The sequence below is a fragment of the Semicossyphus pulcher genome, unplaced genomic scaffold, assembly GCF_022749685.1.
Source record: "Semicossyphus pulcher isolate SPU_LCO1_2020_fin unplaced genomic scaffold, fSemPul1.0.p SCAF_7, whole genome shotgun sequence".
NCBI classification, from domain to species: domain Eukaryota; kingdom Metazoa; phylum Chordata; class Actinopteri; order Labriformes; family Labridae; genus Semicossyphus; species Semicossyphus pulcher.
This window is the reverse complement of record NW_027211748.1, coordinates 17,094,636-17,121,581: the sequence shown is the minus strand read 5'-3', so window position 1 is coordinate 17,121,581 and position 26,946 is coordinate 17,094,636. Positions and strand designations below refer to the sequence as shown.

Genomic DNA, 26,946 nt, shown 5'->3' with positions numbered 1-26,946 from the left:
CCTTGCTGTCAGAGAGCGAGCCAGAGAGAGAGAGAGAGGCTGCAGAGAAACGGCCGACCGTGTTGTTTATCAAAGCTTTATCAAGCCTCTGTGCTCCCACAGACGTGTGACATCAGACTTTGGGTCAGTCAACCAGGGTGCACTCTGAAAAAAGAAAAACTGCATATGTAGACAGGGCACGATAACCTTTATAGATCAAGATATCAGCTTAGAAAATGAGTTATATTTGATTCAGACTCAAGAGGAGGACGTTGCAGAGGGAATCAGCCTCCTGCAGATGAACATGTGCGATCTATAATTCATAAAATCTCATTATTGACATCCTCATACTCAGATTTTATGAACTCTCACCATCACTGACAGCACAATAGACTGCTGAATGACCTCTTGACCTTTTTTTTTTGCAGTGGATAGGTCCATAAAAAGCAGGGAGGGGGAGGGGATGGGAGGTGTGGGAGAGGAGAAGCATCCCTTTTGCCCAGTATGAGTTTGTTCTCATTAACACAAACTTGATAGAAAGCCAAACAGAGAGAGATAGAAAAAAAAAAGTGGCTGTCATGTCAGTTCATGCTGCGACAAAAGTCAACCAGGGCCATGTAAATAAAAGTGGGGATTCAAGCCAAAAACAGCCAAAAACATTAAACAAATCTGTAAAAGAAAGTAGATTCTCCCTAAAAAAAGCAAAGCTTAAGTAATTGATATATAATAGATAGAATCATTTTTCCCTCAAATATATCCTCACAGCAGTGTGGATGACATATTCAGATATCTTATTTAGGTTAACTAGGAACTCTACAGAGTAAAAATACTTTGTGACAAGTAAAAATCATTAATGAAAAATCTTACTAAAATAAATCTATAAAGTATTTGCATAGAAATATACATAAAGTACACAGAAATAAAAATGCTATTATGTAGAATTTCAAAATATATTTATTATATTCCTGGATTATAATTAATTGATCATTAATATCACTTTAATATTGCAGCTGGTAAATATGGGTCTATATATATATATAGTATAATCTAAATCTGCCAAGTAAGTTACTCAGGCTATCAAATAAATGTATTGCAGTATAAAGTGTGATATTTAGTGGAGTACCACAGTTTTAAAAGCAAATTTCCCCATTAAATAAAGCCTTTTTTGATTGAAGTTAAAACAATAATTAAGTAAAGAGCTGCTATAGTGGGATCCAATGCTGGATCGTTAAAGGGACCGCTGAAAAGTCCCCGGACCCCAGCTTTTGTATCCATTACTTGCCTGCTGTTGACATCTATTTCCACTTCTCTCTGCTCTCAGCTTTAACTACTGCTGGAGGAAACAAATCCATTACAGGCAGTGCGAGACAGACAGACAGACAGACAAACCGACAGACAGGCAGGCAGGGCAGACAGACTAGAGACACCCCCGCATAGTTTCCGTCAGCCGGGTGACGTCTCCGCCTCTCAGCCCGTGTGCAGTGTGACGTTACGGGGCTGTAGTGGAACCTCTAGCTGCATCTTGTTGACGGTCCGCCAGGCTTTTCCAGTACGGAGAGGACCACGGGCGAGTGAGGACGGACCGACACGCAGCGTTCAGGCAAGTGTTTATACGATTTAAAAAACAAATAACGTAAAAAAGATAAGCTTGTTTAAACTAACGGTACGTTTTATTTTGATAGTGTATCCCAGCGCGTGATGGTTAACGGTTGAGTTCGAATGTCTGGGTTTTGAGCAGCGGACGGAGAGGAGGAGGGGGGCGAAGCTAACATGGTTTAGCCTGCTGTGTCGCTCTCTCTTTGGGGGTTAGCCTGCTGTAATGTTAGCGCTTTCAGTCCCCTTCCAGCTTTTATCGCGTGCTATTACGGAACAGTCTGTATTTTTAAAAGTGGAAATAGGTTATCCTTCACTGCTGTTAACCGCTGTATGTGTTGGGATAGAAGGCACGTTAGTCTGTTTTATTATCGCTCTCATTGCTGGGTTAAGTTAGCCTGCCTGTGCTCTCTGGAGCTGGGTTAGCCTGCTTCATAGCCCACTGTGCCGGAGAATAAGCTGGACGTAGCTAAGCTAGCTAGCGCAATTAGTATCACCCGTTCAAAAACAGTATAGCTATGTCTCCATTGATTTCCAGAAGTAAGCGCACATTTATTCCGCTTTCGCCTTATGTTTTGTTGTCAATACATATATTTTAACGATATTTAACAATGTTACCTTCAAATGCGCAATATTTAATGTCCTGTTACAAGCGATTTGACCGTTGGGTATATCGGACAGGCACTCTCCCTCTGTGTTTGACATACGGGCACGCCGTGGTTGTAGCTAAACCCCCACCGTGCCCTCACTAGGTCGGTGTGTGCGTTACGCTCGACCGCGGTGCCTTCCCAGACCAGACTGTAGTGCAGACAGTGAATGTCATTATCAGCGCTGTCTGCATACCAGTGCCGTCGTGGCGAGCCAGAAGAGGAGGCGAGGTACAGTTTGCAGACTAGAGAGGAGGAGGAGGGGTTGTAGCTGGGGATGGAGCAGAGCAGGAGCAGTATTATCCGCTGTGTCCTTGCAGCAGCAGAAAAAGGATACAAGCATTGAGACATATTTCCTGAATGGCTGTGAGGTGGTTTTAAGAAATACAATTAAACGCAGCAGTCGGGTGCGTTTGTGATTTCTAACCGAAATTAAAGTGATCTGGTTGGATATCTTTGCAACCAAACCGGAGTCCCGAGCAGGGGAGCTGCTGGGGCAGAGCTGCCCCTATCTACAGCCTAATTCATTTATCGGTCTATGAGTCGATTTGTGTGATGTGTGTTTTTTCTTCGTCTTTTAATCAACCCACGGCTGTATTTCCCATCTAACGCCCATAAACGTCAGCCCGCGACGGAATCGAGCTCGGGGTTTGCACCGCTGCAGCTTTTCAGTCAGTGGAAAAAAACGACGCGATGCCGAAATTATCAAAAGAATGTAAATTAATTCACTGTGGTCAGCTAGCCGAATGCATTTCCCTTTTTGTGCACTCCGAAATCCCTTTCTGTCGATTTTCAAACCAAATTGATTTTACCACAAGAAAGCGCTAAAGATACCTTCACCGAAATGTTGCATTTTCAATCTGTCGTCTCTTGGTGTCATACTGCAGCAGGAGCCATTATCATCTACATTGCGTTTTAAATTAGGAATACCAGCGTACTGTTGTTTACCTTATTACTGTCGATTTAGTTATTCCGCAGTAAAGCCTGTAAGTGAAAAAAAGGGGGGGAAACACCGCTTTCCACACTGCTGCATGTCAAGCTGTGAGAAGACCAAAAGAAGGGGCCGACTGCTGTTAACGCTTTTATCAATTGTTTTTCATGCAGTTGATGGGGTCAGCGTGGGGTAGGCAGACCTAGGGGAAGGCACAGTGTGGTTGGGAAGGCCACTTTCATTTGCAAAGTGAAATGTTTTTTGACCATTGTATCAGCCTTACATTAACAATGTAACGGGAGAGGGGCAGGGTGGTGGGGAATTTCGCTTAGCTTGTCATGTCTGGTCAACTGGTTTCGCTTGTTAAAATTCTCACTTTGTGCCTGAAAGTTTGTTTCTCAAACCTTTGGTGAAATCCTGGATGCAAATTTCCCCTGGGGTTCAATTACAAGGGCTGCAAAAGCCTCGTGTTTGTGTGAAGTATGGTAATGGCCATTTGGTTTAGTGGTCCATGCAAACAGCCATTGACCTCTTCAGCCCCCCGGCTGGGACAGCAGCCATAAAACATTTAAACTCCTTATGGATGTTTCATTCCCCGCAACATTTTTTACGAGATAATTTTCAGTTTGTTTATTCTGCAACAGGAAAGGAATCGATTACCTGTAATTTAGATGTCACTGAAGGATTTTACACCTCTTCTCTGTTTTCTAATTTCCTGTTTTTTTATGTTCAGGTAGCGGATCAGAACATACAACAGATTGAAACTTCAGTCATCATCATGCATGTGTCTAACTACCAGAAGATTTGTGTTATTTGAAAAGACTTGAGGAGAAAAAAAAGACTCAGAGGAATAAAGAACTCAGCCAGCAGACAGAAACAACAATAACCCAGTGCTTAGACATGGCCAGCACCCAGACCAGTTTGAAAACCCCTTTCAAAGACTTGACCTCATTCAAGGGCAACATGAAACGGCTTTACAGAGAGCGACTGGAGGACGCACCCATCAAGAAGCGAGTAATGGCGGAGATCAACCTAAAGCGTCGCAGTATGGATTCCTTCCCCAAAACTCCCAAGGTGAAGAGGGAGCATATCGAGGACCTGCACCACGACACTGACATGGATGTGGAGGGTAGGGCTGAACTGCACGTGGTGGGCTCTGCTAAAGCCCTGGACCTGAGCCCTGGGCTCAAACACACGCTGGCCCAGTTCACCCTTAGCAGTCAGAGCTCCCTGGGGGGCCCAGCTGCCTTCTCAGCCCGCACTGGCCATGAGCATTCACCGGCTGGCATGCCCCCCCTGCCCTCCCCTCCTGTTCTGGGAGGGGGCCCCCTACTGGTTCCTTGTGACAGCTCCACTGAACTCACCCACTCACTACTGGAAGGAGAGTCCATCTCCTGCTTCGTTGTTGGGGGGGAAAAGAGGCTCTGCCTCCCCCAGGTGCTCAACTCTGTGCTCCGTGACTTCTCGCTGCAGCAGATCAACACGGTGTGCGACGAGCTCTACGTCTACTGCTCACGCTGCGATGCTGAGCAGCTGCACATCCTCAAGGTGCTGGGCATTCTGCCGTTCAACGCACCTTCCTGTGGCCTCATTACACTGACGGATGCACAGCGGTTGTGCAATGCTCTTCTCCGTCCCGGGGCAGCCTTGCCTGCTGACCCCAGCGGTAAGCTGTCCACCCAGGGCCTGCTGAAGGAGAGTGAAGCCAGCTTCCAGGTGGAGCACCAGTGTCTGGGCAAGTGCCAGGGTCTGTTTGTGCCCCAGTTCTACACCCAGCCTGAGGCGCCCTGCATCCAGTGCGTCGAGTGCCAGTTGCTCTTTTCACCACAGAAGTTTGTCATGCATTCACACAAGTCACCTGATAAGAGGACCTGCCACTGGGGCTTTGACTCGGCCAAGTGGCCCTGCTACCTGCAGCTAGCCAGGAAGTACCAAGGCACGCCAGAGGAGCCAAAGCTCAAGCATCTCCTGGACGAGGTTAAAGAGAAGTTCCACTACAAGCTCAAGAGGTCGCTAGACAAAGTAAGTGCACTTCTGAATTATACACGTGTCTTTATGATTCTTTGCTTGCAGTATATCACTTAAAGAAGCCAATTAAAACAGTATTATTATGTTGAATGATGTGAGGATTGAACCAGCTGGCTAGTTTGCCTTTCTTTCTTTTAATGGTCCAGTCCCACATTCTGTGTATTCAGCAGGTTTGACTAGACTACCTCACGGCTGGTGTTTTCTTAAACCAGCGTTGACCTAGTATGTGGGAAAGAGTCCTGGGACAGGTGGTGACATCTGCCTGGCCAGGTCTGATCAGACGAGGTTAGGCCAGCTGGCCACAGCTGAAGGGGAAGTGCATCATTTGTCCCCTCGGGTCACCTGGAGGTCACTGGGAATGTCATGGAACAAAAGGCCAATAAAGAAGGCTCAGGAGCAGCCTCTTTAACTGCTCTATTTAGACTGCATGTCAGCAGTTAATTGTTAGCTCTTTAACTTACTGGATCTTTTTCTCACATTCCTTCACATTTTCGAAAGAAAACCAAAGATATTGTCTCAGTGACTTGCACAAAATACTAGTGCTACTTGAAATAAGAAAATCTATAGTGTGAGCCTCAGTTCCTGGATTGGAAAATAGACTTAATTTGCAACGGTTTTACCTCGAGGCAAGCTTAAAAGTGAAATGGCTTCACCGCATTTCCAGTAGTTATCACTTAAAGCCAGAATGCTGCAGTCTTAGAAAGGATTTTTTCAGTGACTGATGATTTTGACGATTCTTTTTGTTCTTGTTTGTGTAAAAAAAAATGTCTGTGCAGTATCTAAACCACAAGGGCAGCAAGCCTATTGAAAAGTCAGCATTCAGTGGGGGGGAAAAGCTCTAGATTGTTTCCCTGCCATTGACTGGTTTTATGTCTCATGACCTCCCTCTGACCACAGTGCAGTGCCCTTGTTTTATTGTTAGAGCTGGGGTTGGGCTTTCTGACTGTTTGGTGTGGTTTGTTCATAAGCAAATCCACCATTTCAGACAGATTTTTTGGTGAATTAAAAATAAGGAAACACTGGAAGATGTTCGGCACATACATTTCGAACAGAAAGGGGCTTTGCGACCACACCTGCTGGCAAGATTTATTTGTGATAGCAGAACAGCAGGCAGCAGGTCAAGTGAGAGACTGTGGGGAAGAGGGTTTGCAGTGTGTATTCAGTGTGCGTTTGTGTGTAGGTTTGAAAATGGAACACAAGACACAGATTGTGTATTGTGTGTGTGTACCTGAGTTTGGGAGCTTTTCTTTTTCTGGTTGACTTGGCCACTGAATGTGCCGGAAATACCGTCTGCTCCCTCGTCTAGTGTCCTGACCGCATTCCTGTCTCGCCTCTTCCCAACTGTCCTCCTCCTCTTCCCCTGTCTTGGTTTTAAGGTATGCTTTGGCAGACGTTGACATTCTTTTTCTCAAAGGCAGGAACATTTTAATACCACAGAGGAAAACAGCAGTGTACGGCACGCACAAACTTAAACACACACAGACTACAGACACACAAATATGTACAAAAAAACAAGCTAAAGGTGGATGATGAGTCCTACTCCCTACTAGTGTGTGTGTCTGTGTGTGTTTACGTGTGAGACATTGCCAATATCTGTGTGTGTAATGAGCTGGTAACTGTCGGCCAGTATGACACATCTTCGTCTCACACTTCGCCAGCCTCTCTGGAGCCGCTGTCTCACCACAGTATCAGGTGCTGTCTTCTCTCTGTGGGTTGATTTCTCAGTCTTTGTTTTTCCATTTTTGTTGTTGTTTCCTTTTTTCTTTATTTCTTCGCAGCACATGTTTGGTTTGTTTGTCAGCACTTACCAGATTTGACCTCATTCGTTTATGTGCGAGGGTTTGGGCTTTACGGGAAATCGTGTTGTTTAATTAATTGCAGAATTGAAAGCAGCGAAGTTGGTGTAGACGGAGGCCCACAACGTCACAAACGGCCAAATTCCTGGAAACACAGTTGCCTTCATGTCTAGAGGAAGCAGGTGATTTTGGTATGAAATGAGGATGGCACAACACCACCCCCAACCTGAGCGGATGTAAGGGTGTGTGAAAGGTCAGTGGCCAGAGAACAGGGTGACCTCGCAGTGTCCCGCTTCTCTCAGTCAGAGGTTCCCTTCCAAGTCTATGTACTTTCTGTTTGTGTGTGTGTGAAGAAAGTGTGTGTTTGACTGAGCAGGAAGTGAGGCAGACGGACATGTCTCTCACCCTGAACATCCTCCAGACTCTCAGTGTCCAGCCGCCTCCACTGCACTGGCTGTGTGACTCATACTTTCCACATCCCAGTGGATGTTACTGGGAGGCCGGCCAGGCAGCTTGTAGTCACACATGCTTTTTAGAAAGATGGCTCGCCTCTGTGTGTTAGTCTAACCCCGACTGCAGACCCCTTTTCCCAGTGGCCCTTATTTACACACAGTGTCAATGTGCACGTTTACAAGCGGTTCATAGTTTCACCTGAGAGCTCTGAGACCTCTTAAAGAGAAGAGACACAGACAAGGGAGCCTTCTGGAAGTTTTTTTTTCCACCTTCTCCAATGGCTACTAGTTCCATATCCTGTTAGGAGTGTTTGGTTTGTGAAGGTGCAGTTAAAAAGTCCAGGACTTGCTCTCTATAAACGGTGCTTTGTGCCTCTAGGCACTGCTACCCTGTCTACTGATCCCTGCTGTGTAAATAGAGCTTGCTAGACAGACGCCACCAACAGACAGCAACAAGCTGAAGCCTTATCTCAAGAGTAACTCGAGCATCTGACAGACAATGACTTCATTTTGCCTTCAGGGGTTGTGACAGTACTTTCCTCTGAGACATCATTATGTGCCGTAATTTTAATAGGGTGATTTCTATTTTTTTACAAGACGTGAACTTACACAAGCTGATGAACATTGATGATCGTCATGTTTTATTTTGGCCGGGTGTTAACATGGCATTTCATCAGGCAAGCTCGAGCTATTCAGTGTATTACAAAACATGTAAAACCCCAGTAGTTCCTTCCGTGGTGTCATTGTTTTGCTTTACCGGAGTCATGAACTTTTCTTCATTTGTATGTCGGAGGAGGCTGTTTTGAAAAGAACATCATGACCTACTATTTTAGACATATTTCCTGTCCCTGGCGAGCAGAACAACATAGTTAACATAGCTGTGTGTTCCTGATTTGCCTCAGCCTTGTTTGTTGCGTCGTGCTGGCCCCGAGTCAGAAGTGTCAGACGAAGAGAACAGCCTTCCTCTGTCTGTCTCCCTGGCTGGGCTGACACAGTGGCTGCGGCACAGACGGCAGACAGCTGCATCTCTCTGGCTTCCTCTATTTGCTATTTGGAAACCAGTGACTTCATTACCGCAGACCAGTGCAGCTGCACTCTCTGTCTGTCTCCTGGGCTGTCTGCTCTGTCTGTCAGTCTATGTTCTTGTCATTCTCTTAGGCTGTATCTAATTGGATTTTGGCAGCCTTGCTAATCGTTCACTGTGGTGCTTTTGCTATCTCTTCTCCCTCCTCTTTCTCTCCCTCCATCTTGACATCAGTTATCCCTCTGCCTGCTTCTTTAAGCTAGATGTCCTCACCCATCTTGACTTAAGGCCTTTAGTCTCCTTTTCACTCTATCATCCTTTGCTCACCATCATCTCTTTCCTTCTAACCCAGACAGTTCTGTTGTTGCCCGCATGTGTTCGTAAACAGTCAATACCCCCCGGGCCCCAATCAGCGGACAGTAACAAAATAAGCAGCCAAATGACCCGATAAGTCAATCGTTACATAAGCAATAAGACCACTTGTGTGCGTCTGTTAGCCGGATGAGAGGGAAGCCAGTGGCTATTGATCGGGTCTCCGACCTTGATGGATGTGGCGAGTTGTCGGGTGACACGGACACTGAACAGAGGAGGAGAATGGGCCGAGAGGGAGGCAGAAGAAGAAGAGTGAAACAAGACGACTCCGTTACAGTGGCCACAGCTGGTGTTGCATAAGTTCCTGCCTGTGTTCAGACATGTGCACCACTCTCCCAAGTTCACCTCACCTCTGCTTCTGCTTTTGTCTGCTCTCATTTTTGTAACTCAGACTGGCGGCCAGACAGAGGTAGCGTCAGGCCGACAGTAAAAAGGGTATATGTGGTCAGAACACACGCCATTCCCCTGGGGGAGGCACTAAAGCAAAGAAGGTTAGGCGGAGAAATAAGTATGAAAGGAAGAAGATGAGAGACGGGTAGGTCTGGTTGTCTCAGGTTGTCTCAGTCACAAACTGCTCCACACTTTGGCTGTCTTCCATAAAACAGACCACAGCCATTAGTTTGTTGCAGAGAGTTGGGCCCCAGCTCTTCTTCCCCGAGTTGAAAATTAACCTCCACAAGACCTGAGCTGAACCACAAATCTGGCCTGGAACAGCCCCTCTTGGCTGTCCAATCACATGCCGGCTAGCTCGCATTTCCCCCGCTAACACTCTCTCCTTTGCCTCCCATCCCGCCCATACACATATTTCTATGTCTGTATGTCTTTGCATTTCCCAAAGAACAATTATCCACTTATACTAAATACACAGCAGCGTCTTTGAACGCTGGCCCAGCATAACCTACAGTCTATAGTGCTTGTGTGTAGGTTCATGTGGGAGACTGCCCGTATCCCTGAGCACAACAGGCTGCGGCTTGGCCAGTGTTTGCTGCCTGTTGTAAAGGGCTAAATGGGGCCCCACAAGGTAGGAGGGGTTGAGCTGAGGGGCCTCTGGTATGTCACCATCAGGTCAGTGCCAGTATCACAGCTCCATAACAGCATTGCAGCTCGCTGGAGGAACGCCAAAGTCATTACTTCTCAGTGTTAAAAAAATCAAGTTTTCAGTTTTAGATTCAACATTTGAAAATGGTCACAGGCCTCAGACATTGCTCGCTTCACAACTTGGATTTGTCGTGCATCAGCTCACAGCTTTCCTCTGTAAACTACGAGCCCACATTTAAAAATGTACTTCGGGTTCGCTGGTTGCAATTTCCCACCGCAGCTACAGTCTGTTATTTTTGACTGTTTCCTTGACCTGCACTATTTTCCCACCTCACCACCAGAAGAAGATAAAGCGCTGCTATGGGACTGATGTGAGCTGGAAGCCACAGCAGCAGACAGCAGAGATAGGTCAGTCCAGATACAGTGGAGCCTCTGCCACGTCTGCCAACAGTCTCATAGACTAAACAAACTGGCCAAGCTCCTCCCAGCCAAATGTCCTGCAGGCTTTTAAAGAGTCCTGGATTGACAGCCTGTTTGCATGTTCACTGTGCTCTGGCTCTCTCCCCTCAGGGCGTCAGACCAGTTTGTTGTAGGAAAATGAGTAGCGAGAACCAGTGAAAGAGAGAGGGATATAATGGGCTACGAGTTCAAACAAGACTGTAAGAAGAGAAAGCGGCTTGGATCGTAAAACACGGCTCTGTAGCTTGCCCGGGTTGTTGCATGAGACTGGAATAATGAGGAGCCCTCGTATTAATTAATCGATGTGTTGATGAGAAGATTAAGTGTCCACTGTCTGGTCTCCCTGGGAGACAGTCAGAAAAACAGGTTGTGTGTGTGTTGGGGGCAGGGAGTCGGAGGCGAGGGAGGTGTACTGTAAAGGGGCTGTGGGAGACTGCCAGCCTCTGCGTGTTGTGTGCAAGCAGGGAGCGCGGTGCGTTTGCATTTGAAAGACTCCTCTGTGCCGCTTTCCCGGTGGGAACGGTGATTAATGAAGATATAAATGGAGAGACCCAAAGACAGCGCTTTCCATAGGAGCACCATATACACAGCAGACGAACACACATTACACACCATATAGGCACTTAGACTCCCCTCTGTCATATTTTCTCCCACAGCCACAGTCTCCCAGACAGGGAGATAAACACAGGATATCAAAGGCGTGTTATAAGTCCCGCTGGGCTGTCACCCGGCACATCCACAACACATTTAGCCCAGTCATTACACTGATCAATTATTCATGATGCAAACACAGAGGAATCAGGGGGATGAAGTCGGCCTGTATGATTAAAGGAATCCCCATCTCTCCACTTTGTCAGTAATTTATTTGCGTGTTTGGTAATAGCTCGTCATTTCCATATGGAAGCAATCCTGTTTGCGTTGTCTTCTTAGGTGTACAAGTTTCTTTTTTGTAATCAAACGGCCTTCACGTGGTTAATTGCACACAACAGTGGCAGCCAAGTAAAGTCTGCTGCGGCCCATGCTAGTTTTGACCTTCAGCCTACGCACCAGATAAAAGCACAAATGCACAGCCAACTGCTGCGAGATGCTAACTTGCCAAGCTTGGAGGTGATTACTTGCCTGCCCTGGAAGTCCTTTATTTTGCAGCCTCACCTTTGCTCCACTAACATCAAACACCCTCCAACTGTTTCTTTCCCTTCCACTGCTGGCGGCCTCTATACCCTGTAAATCCTTATCTCACCGGGGGCCTGACTGATGTTGCTCAGGGCAAGGCTGTAAAGTTAGCAACTGGGAAACAGACCGCATTAGTGAAGGTGAAACAAGTGACATTTTCTGGTTTGCCCGGTCTTCCATATCTCTCTGCCTCTGCCTTTCTGCCAAATTCTGATGTGTTTATCGCACCGCTTATTCCCACCTGCAGTGCTGCTGCTCCTGGGAGTTATCCGTCTCCCTCATATTTCTTCGGGCAGACACACACATGCAAACATGCAGTCTTCTTTGCCTCATGCCCCTCAGGGGTCCAAACCAGCTCATCAAGATCCTGTAAATAGGAGACGGTTTCCCTCTGGATCTTCAACAGCCCCTCTGCACCTCTTCAAATCTTACACTAAGTAGTAGGCAATCCTCAAGGTCGTTGACCTCCAGATGCAATTAATTATCTAATAGCGTTCATGAAAGGTATATTGTGTATTTTTATTTAAGTATACTTCAGCTACGGGAGCCTCATTAAGCGTCGCATGTGTTGAGACTGGTGAGTGCTCTTCAGCATCCTTGCATGCAAGCTAATAGTGTAGTCCTCCCTTACTGTCCCCAAGCAACAGAGTATGGTGTGCGACTTGTGTCGAGCATGTAGTGCTGATTTTTCTTTGCATGTCCAGCTCTGGATGCGCTTTGTTCATATTAAAACAGCCTCGCTGCTGGGGCGACTCTGCCCTCATGTAGCTTTATTGCCCTTGACTTTATCCTTTTGAAGAAGAGTGAAGCATTGCCTTGTGGTTCACAGTCTGGTTACATTTTATCCAGTTCCTATGACAAGTGCGCTTTGTTATGCCAAACATTTCTGTGTCATCACTATCAAAATTCAGCGGCTGAGACACATCCTGATTCCTGATGAGGCCATATGTACAGTAGTTCCTCAGAAGTCTGACTCATGTTCAGGGAAGAAATGCAGCCTCCAGCCAAATGATGGTGAAACTTTGGCGAGGTTGCCTCTTAAGTCAGCCGCTTTGGCAATCAAGCCTTACTTTCTTTTCTGTTAAGGCAATCTGAAAGAAGTGAAGGTTGAAATTTAAATATAAAGTAAAATGTAAAAACAAAAGTTTTTTGTCCTTGTGTCATCAGAGGTGGATGACAGAAAGCCAGACTGTGACGTGAGCTTTAAACATTTCCACATGATGATATCCCTTATAAGAGAGATTACACACGCAGCAGCACGAGATGCAGTGCAGATGACAAAGTCCACAGTTCCACGATAAAAGGAAGTCAAATGGGTCAAACACAGCCAGACACACAAGACACAATCACCACCACCGTCAGCCACTTCCGCCCGTCACCACGCCAACCCTATCCTGCAGCGTGAGTCACGGTGCTCCATCAGCGCTGCAGTCTGCTCTCCACTCATCAGCGTCACAGTGGAGCCAGGACAAAGATTTATCACCGTCCCACTCTGTTTGATCTACGCCCAGGTGTGTTCACTTAGAGCTCTGACTCAACCGTAATGACATTTACCAAACCCAGCCGTGCTTAACCCGGGCTGCTGTCAAGCCTGCCTCAGACAGTGACTGTTTTAATGAAGGAAGTCTGGTGATCAGGTGTGTGTCTGGACTGTGGTTTCACCTGCCATAGATGTCGGTGCATTCTTATCAGTGCAGGCAGGACGGGTAATGACCAGCCGCCCCTGACCACGTGCTGGCAGATTTCTCTGTGTGTGTTTTGAAGTTGTCTTTTTTAATAATTCAGATTTTTGCCAGATTAAAAGTAGATGTGTGTCGTGAAATTTGCAGCCCATGAGCCATTGTGTAAGAAGCGAGCAATGGTCCTCAGAGACTTGTTTTCAGAACCAGAGCTTGTCACAGAGAGAAAGGGAGAGTAGAGTCACGGTGGCTGAGCGATTTGCATTACTGGAGCTGTGTGTGTTTGTGTGTGTGGGAGAGACGGGCGAGCCCGAGGGGCCTGGGCAGCAAAGCCAAGCTGCCCATGCAAAGACGAGCAGTAGAGGCTTCAAACAAGCTCCTGCATGTAATATGGATGAGACCAGAGCTCCCTGCAGAACAGTCAGAGGACCCAGGGCTGGATTTAACTGTCTCTCTTTCCATGTGTCTGTGATAGATTTAACCCTGCGGGGCGTTTTGGCCAGGTGGAGCTTTCTCTTTGTAGGGCTGGGACTGTATCATAGGTCAGCCCCTGTTACCTTCAACCCTTCGCCTTTCCCTCCTTCTTGCTCAGTGTAGCCTCATTGCAGAGAGCGAGGACCAAGCAAGCATTGACATTTACTGCAGTATTCCACATTACAGCAGAGCAGCCTCCCGTGCTGAGGAAGAAGTAAACAAACCAGCGATCGATAAATGACTGCATACTCGAGCCTGTAAAGAAGGGTTTAAGTCGAGGCCAACTCCAACGCCTGCATTAAAAAATCATCATTTGAACACGTGCCTATTAAACTATGAAGCCATTCTTTCTTTTGGAGTTGTTTTTAGGGCCGCAGCGAAAGAATGAAGAGTTTATTTCTAGCTGTCACCAGGAGATATTGACTTATTTTAGTGTCTGATAGCTTAAAGATTCGCCACTAAAACAGAAATCTATGATTCGGGCCATTGTTGCTGGGTGATCTAAAGCTGCAGAAAGGCTTTTAGAAGCAGGTATTTATTTTGATGCATTTGAGTGGATTCTGTTTAATTTATTGCAAAGACAGAGGGTTGGGCAGTGTCTCCATTTTGTGTTTTCTCTCTGTAGTGATAGCAGAGCATTGCTGGCTTGCTGACAGCCTCTCTCGGCTTTCAGTCTGCTTAGCAACGCTCGTCCTCTCTCTGCAGCTCTCTCACTTCCCCCTGTCTCCAGGCACTCTGAGTTGTTTCCAGCATCCGAATAGTGAGCCGAGTTCCCTTATATAGAAATCCAGGCGGCCGAGTTGTGTTTTGGTGCTGGTGGTGTGTGAGTTTCTCTTCCTAATTGCAGATCTGAACCAGTAACCCACCTTCAAACTCCGTCCTGAGGCATCAAGCTGCTCTGGAGACTTTCTCTTTCGCTTTTAGAGATGGTGAAGCACACACGCACACACATTGGCCGAGATGATGCTCAAGTGATGATGCGTACAGTCATCCGCAGACAAGACAAGAGCCCACTGGCCTCATTCTCAGTCGATGTGGCCTCCTGGGAGAATGAAGTGTGTCTGCTTGTGTCTGTGTGCGTATTTGTGCACGACACTTTGCTTGCGGTAAAACTACGTCATTCCTCTCTCCATCCTCCCACTGTGCTGTTTGATGGAGCAGTTGTTTAAAGGGATGTCTGTTTACTTACATGCGCATCTCTGTCTGTAAGTGTATGCATGTCTGATTCCCGGCCTGGTTGACTCACATAGGTGAGCCCCGACAGCTTTGGTAATTAACGCTCAGGGGGGCACTGGGGAAGGAAAGTGGAGCATACACACACTGAGCTGCTGTGCTGGAGACCGTAAGCTGCACATGTGTATGAAGCTAGTATGCTCTCTTGCGCATGGATGATTTTTAAATGCCCTTCACTGACTCAAACATGCTGCCATTTCTTTCTGCATACGTGTGCATGTACTGTGCATGAACATCATTGGCTACATTTTGATACTTTAATGCTTCATGTCAAACCTGATGACATAAACTCGGGGGAGGAAGGGGTGCAGGATAGATTAGGAGCCCTAATGCTGTCATAATCTTGCTTTGAAGGTGAAAAAAATGAAGTGAAGACTCAGTATTTTGTTAACCGCAGCTGCAAGAACAAACAGGAAATTTCAGATACAAATCTCTCCTCCTGCATGCTGAGCATTTCTTTCACACGGCTTTCTCATAAAACTGCATGATTAACGCTAAAATTATCTTATTTTGCAATATTCTTCGTCTGTTCTCGACCATTACTCACGGTACTCGAGGTTGATGATTTGAATAGTGCATTTCCAGCTTCTGTAGCAATAGCTGTAGCTTACAGTTACATCATGTGTATGAGTAATGTTTCATTAACTTCCCATTATGCCTGACGTTATTGTTCTATAAATCACAGAGTATGAGACAAATTTCCTTCTGAAATGAGATTTGGATCTGATATATAAATGTTCCTTATTTTATCTGCCTAAATGTAAAAAAATGTAAGGTAAGGAACGAGATGTTTTATTTTAATATTTGAGAATTTAAATCCAGCAAATGTTTTGCAGGTTTTTCTACTTGATAAATGACTTAAATGATGAACAATCCGAGATGTCATGGATTCATTTTCTAGCTTAGCGATCAGCGCTAATCGTCTCTGTGATAATTATGGCAACTACACGCACAATATCACTCGATCATGTAGCATCAGTATTATTATTTAAATGAGGTCAGACAGCTCGGTGAAAATTAGTCGCCTGGGACAACCAATGCTGAATGGTTTTGTATTTTTAGAACAAAAAAAAAAGATTTGATTGACTGATTGACAGTTTTGCTTAGTAAACCAATAAACCAATTTAGTAACTATTAATCAGTCTGACAGAGTTCACTGGTTGTAGCTTCCCAAATGTGGATATTTGCTGATTTTCTTAATCACCTATGATAAGTTGATCGGACTAGGAAATTGTGAAGGACGTTTTCTCTTCTTTATTCTGACAATTTAGTGATCAATCAATTTATTTATTTATCCAAAAAGTAATTGGCAGATTAGAATCCTCGGTTGCAGTCCTCGTCTTATTCTGTCACTCCTTTACTGTGTGTGATGTGGGTAACCTTGGCCCGCCTTGTGTATTCCAGTCAGACAATTTGTCCATTCATGAGGTAACATTATTACAACCCTCCTCATGTACTGCTGTGGATATAGACTGAAAGCTGCCGCCTGGGATTTGACTGTGAAACATGAGAACAGAGGAGGGAGAGAGGGGGTGAGGGAGGGAGATGAATAGAAAAATTGATCGAGAGAGAGAGACGTCATTTTATGTGAAGTATCAATGAGAGGTACTTGTTTCTAAATTTAACTCCTGTCAGTGGTGGAGCTAGAGAAGGAGGACAGGTGGGGGAGATTCCTCACAATCACTGTTATATCTCGCTTAATTTTCTCCCATAGACTCTGTTAAGTTTTTTTTTTCTCCTGTTGGGTCCTGTTGGCTGAGCCTGGCAAGGCTGTGGATTGTAAAATGGCTGACTGTGGCTGTAGCTGTGGAGGAAGGAGCTCAACATGTTGCCAGGGGTGTGTGTGTGTGTGTGTGTGTGTGTGTGTGTGTGTTAACGTGCATGTGATGACTGTCTAGACGGCGTGCCCATGTGGCGCAAAAAATGTGCCCGAGGCCTAGAGCCAAAGCAATTCGGGAGTGGACCTGTCCTTATCTGCTGCGTGTGTGTGTGTGTGTGTGTGTGCGTGTGCGTGAGTCTGGCATGACTAGTCTGGCTGATGCTTATCAGCGTGCTTGTCTGGTTCTGTTCTTTCTGTTTTGTGTTTGGGAAGAGGGAGGAACAGGTGTGTGTGTGAGCTGTGTGCGTCTGGGGGAAAGGCACAAACAGACAGACAGTCACATGCTGTCTGTTTGTCTCTTCATCTGTCTTGGCCGTCTGCCTGGCTTTCCCCCCCCCCACCTTCCTGTTTACCTCTGTCACCTGTTTGTCCAACCGTCCACCTGTCAGACCTGTCTTCACCTGTTCCCTGGTCTGTTTTTATTACCGCTTATCTCTTTGTCCTGGGCTGAGGTGAAAGAATACATACACATACAAAAAGACATATAATATTATTCTTCCTTTAAGTACTAAGTTAAGGGTCAAACAGCTATTCTGCATGTTAACATGTTCTCTGTAAAATGACTTAGCTAGGGAGAGGCATTGCGGATACTTATTGGTGTGTACAGCAGCCAATAGCTTTCATTTAAAGAGCATTCAAACAGAAACACAGTGAGGAGCCATACCTGCTGGCTCTTAGGTCTGTGTCTCGTGGGGGAAGGAAAATCGAAATTCAAGAAAGTGTTTCATTAGCACAAAATTAGTAAACGCCCTCCAGCACAGGAAGAGTTATCAGTTAACATCAGTGTTTTCCAGGAAGTGACAAACTCTAAAATATCATCACAAATACCAACTTTTTTGTTGCTAAGGCCTCCAGAGCAGATAACTAGTCGAGACCTGAACAATTCCTGAGATACCAAATCCAGTCATCTCATTTCACAGTGCTGACTTAATTACCAAAAAAGTGTATTCCTTTAAATGCCCCACTTTCTTGCCTGGTTCCCCTGTGGGCTGTTATTGATTTGGCTGCTGAAACAAAGTGCGGCTCCCAGTCCATGGATAAATGGCTTATTGGATTAAGACCGTCATATAAAGGCCTCTGGTGTGTGTGTGTGTGTGTGGTGGAGGCAAGGGGCAGGTGGGACCACCAGAGCACCAGTTAAACACATAGAAAACTGGATCCTTAAGACAGACATCAAATCGTCTCCGCAAGCAAACACTTTATATATGCCTGTTGGGAAAAGTTGGAGGATATTAGACGAGTTTAAAGAGAAGACAAGAGGCATAAATGATTTTCCCCGACACACAGATGCTTCTGTATCTCGTTGTTGAATGGTTTCTCGCCAGGAAGTATATATATCTACGTATCTGTAGCCTGATCTTTGACACAGTTGACGACTGCAGCAGAACAGGATGTGGTCTAGAAACAGACAGGGCGTGACTGACTGTCTCTGCCAGTGTCTGTGTGTCTGTGTGTCTGTGTGTGTGTGTGTGTGTGTGTGTGTGTGTGTGTGTGTGTGTGTGTGTGTTCCTACTTTCCTCCCTCGCTGTCTGAGGCAGAATGAAAAGGCACCCAAATAAAAGCTGTTTACTTCCTCCTGTGAGAGGAAAAAGGAGAATGAGTTGCATTACTCCGTCCTCCTCTGCTGCCCACCGCTAACCCCCACCCTCCTCCTCCCCCCTCCTGAATGCCAGCCTCATGAATGGCTCAGAAGGGGAGGAGGAGGAAGAAGAGGGAGGAAGAGGGAGGATGGGTGGCCCGGTTCTGTTTTGGGAGCCCCTCTGTTTCTGTCCCATGAGATTGTGGCGCTCGCCTGGGGTTTGTTTCCATACACGACCACTGATGCCCGGGTTTCAACAGATGCGAAGACAATTGGGCCCAACAGTGGTTATGTTTTAGGGCACAGAAGGGATTTTAAATAGATTTTAATAACACACAAACACACAAGGCCTGCTGCTCTGGGATGAAAGGTCAGAACGAAGGCTTGTGCACTCTTTATTGTGCCCTAGATAAGATTTGCCATCAGGCATGTTGAGACTAGTTGTGTTCGTGAATGTGTTATATCCTGGGCAGGGCTTTACAGTGTGACCATTATGGTGGCTGGTTCTCGGAAGAATCAAGTCTTGCTAAGAAACACAGTCACGGCAGTAAACTCTCATCTAGGGGATCGTTTTTATCATTTAATCTAGGAATTTATTTTCCCCACAGACAATTATCCTTAGCTCTTTTTGTTTTTTTTGCCCAACTGACCCAAAAAATACTTTTTTTTACAATGACATAGGAGCAGAAAAGCTGAAAAGACCATTTAAAAATTAAATATATTATCAAAATAGTTGCTGATTAATGTCATTTCTTTCAACGCTTTAAGTCATCAGCTTATAGTTTGAGCTCCAGTCATATCCTGAAGAAACAGCTCGATTTATGACGTGTTAATTTATGTTCAGCTTGTCGTTTCTTTGGAATTTGGAAATGTTTGGATGTTTGTGTTTACAGATCATCCTCCCAAACATGTTTCCTCTACTCCTAAATTTTTTAAACAAAGTGCCGTTTTTCTCCGTGGAAAATGCATCACTTTAGTGTTTACATGTTGGGGGGCTGGGAAGCAGTGTATGTGTTTTATTATACATGAATGGAGACTGCATGTGTATTTATAGCACGTAACTGTGTGCGTGTATGTTTATCTGCGCTGAGACGGAGTCATCTTGAGTGTCCATGTGACTGAAGTGAAGGAGGAGCAGAGTTTGACCTCGGACTTGTTTGCACTTTGCGTGGCAGTGTGTCAGACTGTGTGTTCCTGTGGGCGTGTGTCTGTCTTTAGCTCAGATGCATATAAAGTACACCAAGAGTATAGAGGAAGCCAGGTTCCCCCTCATTGTCTGTGGGTGTGAGCAAAGACTGGCAGGGGCTCAAACAGTTGCTTATATATTCAGCTAGAACGAAATCGGGTATGTGTTGAATTTTTGTGAAGTTATAAGCCTTCACTTCAATCACAAGTCACCTCTTTATGAATTATATGGTGGTGCTTCTGCTAGCACAGCCAATTATAAAACGTAACGCTTCGAGCCGAGTTTCATTTCTAGCCTAAAATTTAAAAAACCTTTATTGAATTGTAAAGTGCACAAGCTTAAAATGACTTTTTTTACCATTACTGTTCACAGAAGCCTACCCAAAAATGTCAGCCTGCATTTTAAATGCCCCTTTGCTATAAATATTCCAGCTAAAAAACAGGCACTAGAGGCAACAAGTGTTCATGGTGTAAATTAGATGTTAGAGCTTTGCAGCGGGAAGCACAGATGGAGCTCACGGTAAAAACCACACGGCTGCTGCTGAAGTGCATTTACTCTCCTCCGCCTGCGTTTGCCAGACTGTGTATGGTAATGTACGGTCATGGATGTCTGTGTCGTAGAGTGCCGCTTGTTATTGTTGGATTTAACTGCACTCAGGCTACACATACACACACAGAAAAACACTTTCTGCTCCGTTAATGCGTCTGCTTTAGCAATGTCACGTGTGCTAATGGTCCGGGGACCAAACTGAGGCTCTGGAAATGGGTCATTAAAAAAGTTCACATGGTTGTGTGTGTCTAGAGAAGTATGTTTTATCTCATTGTATAGTGCTTGGATGAACTGTGCGTGTGTGTGGCTGCAGCGGCAGGCAGACTGCTGGTGATTAGGAACAACAGGGCAGAGTTCAGCTGAGCGAGTGTGTGGAATGCTAATCCACATTGTCATAAGGCGAGCTACAGCCTGACAAAGGGCTGGAGACATGGGGGGTTTAGGGGCTGTTTGTGTGTGTGTAGTACACACGTGTGTGTTTGTGTGTGGCTCAGACCTAGATAAGAGAGGTGCTTCATTATTGTTGATCAGTACCGAGTAGCAGCGTGGTGTGTGTTAATAAAGCAGAGGTGGGGCTGGGGGGGGGGGGGGGTGGAAAGGTGGAACAGACAGGAAACGGAGAGAAATGGGGGACAGGGTGGAGAGGAAAACAGCTGTGTTGAAATGTGCAAACGTTTGCACCTGAACACATTCATTAAGGAATAAAGAGCGCTGTGCTGCAGGAATAATGAGCAGGAGTGTGTGCGTGTGCGTGCGTGTGTGGATGGGTGGGTGGTGGGCGTTAAGCTGTCAACTGTCAGAAATTACAGGGAGAGACACGGGCAGCCATTAGTGGAACATGTATGTATGTTTTATATGTGGATACACATGCAGCTGAACATAAACACATAGTGGTGTGTTTTTTTGCAAACACAAACAACGTTAACCCACATAGTTTTAGATTTTACACACACACACACACACACACGGACACACTGCTACCTTTTAATGAGCTGTCAGTTGTCTCATCAGCAGAGCATCTGCTGTCGTGGGGGTCAAGCAGATGAAAGACCTCCGGGTGACCTGGTGTTAATGTCAGTTTGGCCTCATGCTCGCTCGCGCTGCCTTCGTTTGTCTACACACACACTTGTGCAGGGGGAGCCACAGATTTTATACCCGGGGAATATAATAGCCACACGTTCACGCACACACATTCAGACAACCTTCATACAGGGAATCCAGCCAGCGAGGACCCAGCTCTCCTCCGCACCACTGCAGTGGGTTTATTGTTGTTTTCTGTCAATTCAACCTTCTCTCTATCTCGGCCCTGTCCCATCATCCCCCCTCTCTCTCTCTCTCTCTCGCTCTCTCTCTCTCTCTGCCTCCCCTCCTCCCTCCCTCCCTTCTCTTCACTGCTGCAGTGCTGCCTTCTGGAGAGAAAAAAAAAGGAAAAACTACCAACCACAAGCTCTCGTAAAACGGACGAGCCCCCTTCTCTATAGACACACACAGAAAGACACACCTGGCAACGCATATGGCTCCAGCCTGTTAGATTTGCATGAACAAGCTCATTCATCCATGCCTTTGTAAATAAGGGACAATCCCCCTTATACAGTACACATGAATTTAAACCCACACAAATCAGGATTAGCAGTAGTTGTTTTGTCTTTATTGGAGACATGACAGAACATAAACGGGTGTAGATGCACTCAGTACAATAACAATGATAAGTCTATGGTAAAGACATAATAAAGACATCAATCAGTCATCTTTCATATTTCCTTAAATATTAAACTCCTCCTACAAAGTGCATGCAATGGTATGCAAACAGTCAATCTCTAATCATAAGAAGTGAATAGTTATAATTAAGAGAAATAACTGCTGTTGTTGTTGCTACGGCTAGCAGCTAATATGACTGTTAGGTGGCTAATACCTGGCTGTCAAAGTAATGTGGCTCTATTGTTCTAAGGCTGTTCAGCTCTGGTAATGACAGCGTCTCAGCCGATACTGTGCAGAGGAAAATCCTTACATCCAGCTGATGAAAGGCTGTTTGTACATTATTCACTATGAGTGTGTGTGTGTGCATTCTGTGGATAAACGTTTATAGATGGCTTTAAAAGGCTTGTAAGTCAATTATTGATGCTTTCTACAACCTCTATCTCTCTTTCTCCATTCTTTCTGCTCTCTCTCTCTCTATTTTCTTTTCCTGTTTCCTCTCCTCCCACGTTATCTCCTCTCCTCCCTCCGGTCTCCGTCTCTCTCTCTCGTCTGTTGCTGTGGGCTAGTTGGCGGTTCGTATTCTGCGCCGCTGGAAAGTCTCGCTCCTCTGGTGCCTGTGCTACCTGTCAGTTCGGTTGAAAGTGTGTGTGTGTGTGAACTGTGTGTTGTAGTGTCAGGCCTGTCTGCCGCAGATAAGCATCAACTCCATCAGCTTGTGGCCTCTTGCTGAGCGTGTCCTGGATTTGCTCAAAAAACACACACACACAAACACACACACAGACAGACACACAACTAGAGGCAGTGCCAGCAGTATTTACTGAACACACATGGCTCAGAGGATGCGAAGCTGACACAATGAATCATAAACATTCAACAGAAAATATGTCTTCATGTTGAGCGAGTGGCTGGCTCCTACCGCGTTGCATGTATACCAGTGAGTCACACGCATGGAGAGCACATAATGACAGGCCATGTTGTAGCTATGTTGACTATCAGTTCGGCTTTTCTTCTGTTTTATTCATAGGCTTTCCTCAGTGGGCTCGTTCAGCCTCTGCTCTTAGCTTATCCATTTCCCTGCTGCCTTCCTTTTCTCCCACACTCCATCACAGGCCATAGCTCATTCTTTCTGCTCTCTTTTAATGCCATTCGTCTCCATTCTCTATCTCTTTGATGTCATTTGTCTCTATTTCCTATCGTTTTAAATGCCATTTGTCTCAGTCTTTCCCCCTTCTGTGACTGTGGTTGTAATTTTTTTACATACTACTTTCTTCCCTCTCGTTCCCACACTCCCTGACAGAGTCTGTGCATCATTTTAATTGTTAAGAGTATCCTATCAAACACATTAAATACTGCAGTCTATCTTGATTGTGTTCGTCCGTCTGTTTAACCGCCATCTTTTTCTCTGTGTGTTTCAGAAGGCGGTGGAGGAGGAGGAGAGCCAGGTGAGGAAATCCTCCACAAGTCTCTGCTCCCCCGTCAGCAAGTTACCCGACGCCGACCCTGCCAGAAAGGTCAGTCGTCACTTCCCTCCCCCGTATCCATCCACCCATCCCTCCATCACCTCCTACTGCTCCAACATCCCCCTCCTGTCTCCCCTCCTCCTCCTCTACACACAGGTCAGCTCTCAGGGTCACTACCCCCCACCCTGACTGACAGACACACACCCCCTGTTCAGCCATTCATGGCGGCACGCTTCTCCTCTCTGACCTGTCAGGAAATATACTCATGGTGCTGCTGAAAGGCTCTTGCTCTTCACCTCCCCCTACTGCAGCGCACACACACACACACCAACTTTACAAGCACACACAGGGAAGGAGCTCTTTATCATGATTATCTTTTTTCTCCAAGCACGCACACACACACGCACACACACACACACACACACACACACACACACACACACACTCTATCTCAGCTGATGCCTGATGGATGATCCCTCATCCACATGTACGCATGCATATATTAGCTTTATTAGATTATGGCTCCAGGAGCACCATGTGCAGTACAGCACATTCCCTTCTCCCCCTGCTGCGTCTCTCCATGTTTTCATATATGTATGCATGCCTGTGTGTGCGCCTGGGCATGCATCTGATTGCCATTCAGATAATTCATCCATTCAACTGCAAAATTGTATGCTAAGATCAATATTGGTGGATGGAGGAAATCATTCTGTCTTTGTAACCGTGACACAATAGCTTATGAAATGATGTTGCTGCTGCTGTGTGTGTGTGTGTGTGTGTGTGTGTGTGAGATATTTACGTGTCTGTGTTGTTTTCCACAGGGGAAAACATCTCCACCCACTCTGGTGTTCAATCGTCTTTTCTCGGAAATCAAGGAGGAGCCAGGACACCCCACCCTGGTCCATCCCAGGTACTACACCTTAGTAACTTTTATTAAGCAGCACCAACACACCATTTCAAGGCCGCAACTATCAGTTATTTACGTTTTCTATTTATGTATCGGCAAAGGGTTTCCATTGATTATTAATAAACAGTGAGAGATGACGATTACATGTTCTCATAGTCCAAGCTGACGTCTTTAAATGTCCACACATATTTTCAATTAAAAGAGATAAAAAAACAAGAGAGATAAAAAAAAAACATTTGGCAGGTTTTGGGGCTGCAACCTGTTTAACACCTATTTTTATTATATATTATTATTATTATTATTAGAGCACTAGTTGTTGTTGTCTATTAACACCTGAAGCTATTCTACTTAGCCTAGTGATACTGTAGGTGTTTTGGATTGTATCTACCCTTCTGCTTTGTTTAAATAATTACCAAATATTGTTAAGTTCCAGTTCGACTTCAGTAAATAAAATCCCCATCTCTAATTTGCTGGTGCTGCACTCCCTCTTCCGCTCTGTTCCCTCCCCGTCCTCCAGCCTCTATCACGTGTGCCGCTCCTCTCCCTCCCTTCTTAGCCTTCCATTCCTCTCTTCTGCTTCTCTTTTCCTGCCTCCATCCCTCCCTCCCTCACAGCGTACCAGCCTGTGTTTGGATATGGCGCTCCGATAGCTCGCACAGTAATCTGACCCAGATTAAAAGCTGGAATTAGATGGTTTAATGGCGCCACGGCTACATGTGACTGCCTTGACATACTGACTGTGTGGAGGTGTGCAGACGTCAGGCTAGACAAACTGGCAGGATTAGAGCTCTGGTCACCTACCAGCATCACATGACTGCCGCACTCTCAAACCAGTCAGGACTTGCGCGGACCAGTTTGAAGCATGCCTTTTTTTGCAATGCAGCGTTGGAAATAAGGAAATTCACTGCTAGTCGACATCCGCAGCACTTAACGTCGTATTTGGGTTACTACCGACATCCATTAGCCGTACACTTGTCAAACACAAGGCAGGCTTACATTATTCAATCACGTCTTAGGCGTTTCATGTGAAGGAGTTTCAGATTCTCACTCAGGCGAGCAGGCAGCGCTTCGTTTTACATCGAGAAGAGAGCGGAAGCAATGCTCGGCTGCTGTAGTTTTTCAGGCAGAGCCCCACTGAGCTGTCATGCTTAACCTAGTTCACAGCTCCAGCTCTGTCTGGAGGGGACTGGTGGTGGGGGAGGGGTTCAAAGCTCCTCTCCTCTCCTCCTCTCTTCTCTTCTCTCCTCCTCTACTCCATCTGCTTCTCTTTCTCTCTGTCTCTCTCTATTTCTCTCTCCCTTTCGTCCCTTCATTTCCCGCCATGCAGCCAGGAATAGACAGATAGTGTTGGCTCAGTGGCTTCAGTGCATCTCCAGGCTCTATCTCTCTCCGTTACTACCTGGACATTTGTGATAAGCCCAAGGTCTGTTTAGGCTGAAATCCTGTAAACACACGATAAGAAACATCCATATTCCACTATGTGTATTTCCAGCTCCGTTCTTCAGATGGTGCAGTTACTGTAGGCTACAACAGCCACCACATCATTCATTTCTATTACTCACATTCAGCTGTGTTTTATCGTAGTAATGAAGGTAGAGGGGCCCTGTGAGTTACTGCAGACATACATGTTGTTTTATGTATATCAGCATTGCAAAGTCCAAAACTCGTTACGTTTTACGATCTTGCCTGCAAAGACAGGAGTATGTAAAAGGTGATACTGTTAACATAACGACTTGAATAACAAATACAAACACAAAACAGATGGACACAAACAGCAGGAAGAAAATTTTAATTAAATGCACTTCTCAGTGGTATTTTATGTGTGGTATTTTTGCTTTAACACTAGTACAGATGGATCTACATATGCAGCTCAAACTTAAATGTCTTCTTTCTTTCTCTTCCAGTTACTACATGTACACGTACGATAAGATGGTGGCTCCCAACGTGTCTCTGCGGAGGGAGGCGGAGATGAGCCCTGAGATGCTCGGAGCACTGCTCAAACACCACTACAGCCGCAGAGTGCTGGGCCACGACGAGCCGCCCATGGGTCAGTAATGAGACACAGTAATACACACAGATCCACTTGCATTGAGTTCATTCCATAAATTCAGTTTCAAAACTGCACTACTTCCTAAATTTTTAAAATCACGTCCATTCATTTCCTGTTTGAAACTTGGGTTACCATTTCCTTTAATACCCCTTATTCAGCATTGTTAAGCAGCATATAAAATGTAATAAATGAAGTCCACAACAAAACTATGTAAGGAGATAAACACATTCACTTCGTAAACAAACACAGATGTTTATAACACAGATATTGGATCATTGCATAATGAGTATAATTTAATAACTGCTCCTGTTTACACTGTTTGTACAGAAGACGCACAAACACAGCTGACACTCACCTACTATAAATACATGACACATATAGCAAGCGTGAGCATTTTATATACATACAACATAAGCAGAAGAGACATGCGGATCATGTTAATGTAACACACAGAGACACGTGCCTACTGTAAACATACAACCTACAGTCAACTACCATCTAACACACACACACACACACACACACACACATTAATGCAACACAGTTAACATTGCAGCCCGCAGCGATGCACATCATCATGCATTGACCTTCACATAAAGACTCCGGGGGCACCTCACTATTGATGAACAAGAGGGGTGGAAATGGCAGTGACCTCGTCTCTGCTGTGTGTGTGTGTTTTTATGTGCACTTTAGAGTGTGTATATTAAGTCTGCATTAATAAGCCGTGTTTATACGTATAGAAAGAGAGAGAGAGAGAGAG

General features: G+C 45.5%; 1 protein-coding gene across 2 annotated transcripts in view; it reads left to right on the top strand.

Annotated features, from left to right (window-relative positions):
• The first annotated feature begins 1,516 nt into the window (after positions 1-1,516).
• The window catches only part of skila (SKI-like proto-oncogene a), a 33,810-nt gene continuing 8,380 nt past the window's right edge, over positions 1,517-26,946 (top strand). The window contains exons 1-5 of one of the 2 annotated variants that reach the window (XM_069684434.1): positions 1,517-1,579; positions 3,884-5,172; positions 23,188-23,280; positions 24,051-24,139; positions 26,041-26,183. In XM_069684434.1, coding sequence (XP_069540535.1) covers positions 4,051-5,172; positions 23,188-23,280; positions 24,051-24,139; positions 26,041-26,183 — 1,447 coding nt within the window. In that variant the 5' untranslated portion in view covers positions 1,517-1,579; positions 3,884-4,050. Of the gene's footprint in view, positions 1,580-3,883; positions 5,173-23,184; positions 23,281-24,050; positions 24,140-26,040; positions 26,184-26,946 lie in introns of both variants that reach the window. The other variant, XM_069684432.1, reaches the window with a different exon arrangement.